The 4,507-nt window shown below is 49.0% G+C and overlaps 1 protein-coding gene across 4 annotated transcripts; it reads left to right on the top strand.

Annotated features, from left to right (window-relative positions):
- Positions 1-602: 602 nt before the first annotated feature.
- On the top strand, positions 603-3,621 carry LOC123161032 (phosphatidylinositol 4-kinase gamma 4). Of its 4 annotated transcripts, none has more exons than XM_044578888.1 (5): positions 603-841; positions 990-1,116; positions 1,228-1,304; positions 1,388-2,961; positions 3,039-3,621. In XM_044578888.1, exons 4-5 carry the CDS (start codon positions 1,624-1,626, stop codon positions 3,408-3,410), a joined length of 1,710 nt encoding a protein of 569 aa, XP_044434823.1. In that variant the 5' UTR covers positions 603-841; positions 990-1,116; positions 1,228-1,304; positions 1,388-1,623; the 3' UTR covers positions 3,411-3,621. The 4 variants fall into 4 exon arrangements, with proteins under 4 accessions (XP_044434823.1, XP_044434822.1, XP_044434824.1 ...); XM_044578887.1 differs by having other exon boundaries at positions 990-1,132; XM_044578889.1 differs by lacking the exon at positions 603-841 and adding an exon at positions 872-914 and having other exon boundaries at positions 990-1,132.
- Positions 3,622-4,507: the final 886 nt, after the last annotated feature.

Here is a 4,507-nt window from a genome sequence, read left to right as displayed (position 1 = left end):
CAGATTTTTTCTTCTTATGGATGTTGTGTTTTGCACGACCGTACGAGCCCATTCTTTCTTTGACCAAAGGGCTCGATACGAAATGAAGTTAATGCCACGCACGCAGGTTATGCATGGTTTGGTGCCCACGCTTGCCGAGTTTCAGTGTAAAAAGCATAAGGATTAGTTTGTACTATATAAATCGTTCATGGGGATCCTCTTTCGTATTCTCTACTATACTAGCTATTTATTTCAAGTATTTTGACTAGATTTATTTGTGAATATTGTTAAAAAAAGATTTATTTGTGAATAGATGGAGTAATAGATCCGTGTCGAAGATGGCATAAAAAAAAATCTTCGCTGCAGAATTTACGTGGGAGCCTAACGTTCCAAACCAAGAGCCTTACCACTGAAGGCAGACTCAAACGAATAACAACCGAGCATTAGCGAAGAGCGGGTTAATTACCGTCTCAAACCCCAGCTGTAATCTCCGTTTTTGACAGCGAGGTTACTTGCCGCGCGAGCTTTCACCGTCGCGGGGGCAAAACCGTCAATCTAATAAGCGAGCGCACGACCTTTTCTACGAAGGTGCGCGGGCCAGACACGTCACGCCGTGAGTGACGGCCGGCCCCACGCCCGGAATAAATCAGCAGCCCCACACCGTCCGCTCCCTCTCCCCAATTCTCCATTGCCCACCTCCCCCTCGCCCATCCGTCCCTCTTCCTTCCTCGCCAAACCAAACCAAACCAGACCAAAAACTTCCCCTCCCCAACTCTCTCTCCGCCCCTGCGTGAACCGCGGAGCAAGGAAGGAGGAGCCCGTCGGGCTACTAATCTCGGGGGTTCCCCCTCTGATCCGGGCGGTGAGTTCCAATCCAATCCGATCCCGACTCCGCGCGCGCCCCGACTCGGTGGTCGCCCGGATTCCCCCTCCTGGTATTCTTAAAGGTCGGTTCCCTGCTTGTTTCGATCGGTGCGGGGTAAGCTAACCATGGCGATATGATGTAGCAGGTTTCGGCCGTTAGCTGCTGGGGGAGGAGCCGCGCCGGTTCGTGGCGCCGGCGTCGGTGGCCGGGGGTCGTCGGTCCTTCCTTGGTTCTCTCGTCATCGGAAAAATAAATCGGTCGATCTGCCTCTGGTGAGCGATTTCTCAGGTATGATGATGCGAGCTCATACCACTATTCTGTGCCTGCGCTGCGCGGCTGGGTGATTTTGTGACTCATCGCTCCAGTTGGTCTCTGTTCTGCAGATTGCCTCGCGCGGTTGGGCTTCTCCGGTGGGGCAAAGGCAGGATTTTGAGCCACTTTGCCCCTAAAATTAAATCTGGTATGTGCGGTGTTATGTGCTTTGAACGATTTTTGCTGAAGCTCTGCCGGCCACTGACGGAGGAGATCTAACTTTTTGTGCAGATTTAATGGGCGACCAATCCAAAATGTGCCTGTAGCATCATCGGTTGTGCCGTTTCTGGTGTCGGGCTTTCGCAGAGGGTTTCCTCCATCCATCATAGAAGGAAGGAACGGAACCCTTGGCTTGACTTCTCCATGGCTTCTACTAATTCCTAGTGTAGAGCTTCTAACTCCGGTCCATTGTAAATATTGGCTGTAGTTGAGGAAGCTTTCGGCCTCCTGTAACCCCACTCGCCAAGATGTCGTCAGCTGGTGTCATTGCGCTTGCTCCGATGACCGACGACCTCGCCTTCTTGCCCATCAGGTTTGATGGTAGTCGTTCAGCACACTGTTTCTCCGGGTCACAGCTGCAGGATTCCATTCTCATCTTCCTCGCTGTGCCTGGTGCGCCTCCAATGCCGATGAGTGTGCTGGGCACTGATTCCATCGCCTCGGTCAAGCTGCGCATCCAGAGGTTCAAGGGCTTTGTGGTGACAAAGCAGCGGCTTGTGCTCGACGGGCATGAGCTGGCGCGCAACAACTGCCCTGTCAAGGATTATGGGCTTGCCGATGGGAATGTTCTGCACCTTGTTATCCGCTTGGCTGACCTCCGGGTGATCAACATTGAGACCGCCAGTGGGAAGAAATTTCAGTTTCAGGTGGACCAGACCCGTAATGTCAAGTACCTCAAGAGCAAGCTTGCAGTGGAGGGTGATGAGGACCTTGATAGCCTGGAGGATGATGACAAGCTCGAGTACGATGGAGAGGTGCTTGAGGACCACCAGTTGATTGCTGATATTAGCAACAAGGATGATGCTGTGATTCATTTGTTCATCCGCAAACCAGCAAAGGTACGAACACAGCAAGTTGATAAGGATACTGTGGTCACAGTTGACAACCCTCAGAAGAAAGAGAACCTTCAGAATGAATCTGTTGTGGTGACCCCTGCAAAACCAGCTGGTGGCAAGCCTGCTCCTATCGAACCAATTGTGGTTAACCGGAAGGCGAAGCTGTCATCTGAAGTGATGAAAATGATTGACTCAGCAATAGCTGGTCTTGAGAATGGATATACACCAGTTATGTCAGCAGAAGGTTCAGGGGGTGTTTACTTCATGCAAGACTCATCAGGCCAGAAGAATGTTGCAGTGTTTAAGCCGATTGATGAGGAACCTATGGCTGAAAACAACCCAAGGGGTCATCCACTGTCGACTGATGGGGAAGGCATGAAGAGGGGAACACGTGTAGGGGAAGGTGCACTAAGGGAAGTTGCGGCTTATATTCTCGACCATCCAGTTGGTGATCGTGAATCGGGCCACGGTGTTGGGTTTTCTGGTGTGCCTCCCACAGCATTAGTCCGAAGCTTACATAGGGGAAAGAGCTTCAAGTTTGGATCTCTGCAGATGTTTATGGAGAACGATGGAAGTTGCGAGGATATGGGTCCTCGTGCTTTTCCGGTGAAGGAGGTACACAAAATAGCAGTGTTAGATATTAGGTTAGCGAATGCTGATCGTCATGCAGGGAACATTCTAGTGTCCAAGGAAGAAGGTGCCACCTGCAAGCTGATTCCAATTGATCATGGTTACTGCCTGCCAGAGAAGGTGATTATTTCGTTGTTGCATTACTTCTCGCTCTTGAGTCATGCAAATGTTAATTTTGTTGCCTTGTTGCTATGCAGTTTGAGGATTGTACCTTCGAGTGGCTTTACTGGCCTCAAGCCCGTGAGCGGTTCAGTGATGAAACCATTGCATACATTGAATCTCTCGACGCGGAAGAGGACATCAAGCTTCTCAGGTTCCACGGGTGGGAGCTGTCTTCAAGCTGTGCCCGCGTCCTGCGCATCAGCACCATGCTCCTGAAGAAGGGCGCGGCGCGAGGCCTCACACCCTATGACATAGGACGTATACTGTGCAGGGAGACTGTGAATAGAGATTCTGTGATCGAGGACATCATCCAGGAAGCGGAGGGCGCCGTCCTCCCGGGGACGAGCGAGAACCTGTTCCTGGAGACGGTGTCGGAGATCATAGACCGCTACCTCCTCGTCAAGTAATATCTGTTTAGAAACACTCAGAATAACTGATCTAGTTGTTCGGCTGTATCCGGTTTGCTGTAAGTATGTTTCACAAGGCACTGCCCCAGGCCTCCTCCTCAAGGGACTAATGATTTCATTTGTTTCTAGCCCCGAACGATTCCGTTTGTTTGTAGCCGCTCAAGAACATTTCCTTCTGTGAATATAGATGTCTGTGCTGCGTTAGACCTTATCACTGAACTAGGTAAAGGGCTACCACATTGTTCGTATCGATTGGAGCTTCATGACAAACGGTTGTCTTGCCTGTTTGTTTTCCATCTCCAATTGACAGACCAACGAGTTGGCCGGAAGTACTAGTATTGTTCAGAGCAGCTTCTATACATCCGGGTCGTCTATTTTTGCCGTGTTCTACTGGCTGTTCAATCGTCTACCGGTCAAATCTCCGGGGTTTTCATTTTTATTTATTTCAGCGAGTTGATACTCACGACCGACCGAATCAATGGCATAATTAGCTGAGGACAAAGCTGGGGATCGAAGGACTGGGAGGGCACGTGCAGCGGTTTACTTTGACTCACGACGCACTGAATCAAAAATCTGCAACTGGATCGTGCGTGACTAGACTCTCCTCTTGGCTTAAATATCTCAACTTTGATTTTTCTAGTTAGCACTCAACGTCGCACGTTTCACGTCACCTTGCTTTTCTCTCATTTTTATCTTTATATCCCCGGTCTGTGCGCTACTAAAGTATGCGTCTAGTGGCAAATCTTCGCTGAATGCAAAGTTATCAGGCATGTTTGATTTATACTCCCTCCGTTTCTGAAGTACTCCCTCCGTTCGGAATTACTTGTCGCGAAAATGGATGTATCTAGACGTATTTTAGTTTTAGATACATCCATTCCCAAGACAAGTAATTCCGAACGGAGGGAGTATAAAAATATAAGCCCTTTTAAATATATTTCAGTCACGTATGGATAGGGATGTATGTAGACATATTTTAAATGTATGTACACATATTTTAATGTGTAGATTCATTTATTTTGTTTCGTGTGTAGTTCAATATTGAAATCTTTGAAAGATCGGAGGAAGTATATACTAAGATTGTCCTCATTTGCCACACA

Source organism: Triticum aestivum, chromosome 7B (assembly GCF_018294505.1).
Source record: "Triticum aestivum cultivar Chinese Spring chromosome 7B, IWGSC CS RefSeq v2.1, whole genome shotgun sequence".
In the NCBI taxonomy this organism is placed as follows: domain Eukaryota; kingdom Viridiplantae; phylum Streptophyta; class Magnoliopsida; order Poales; family Poaceae; genus Triticum; species Triticum aestivum.
The sequence above is the reverse complement of the archived record's forward strand: the minus strand, read 5'-3'. Positions and strand labels throughout refer to the sequence as shown.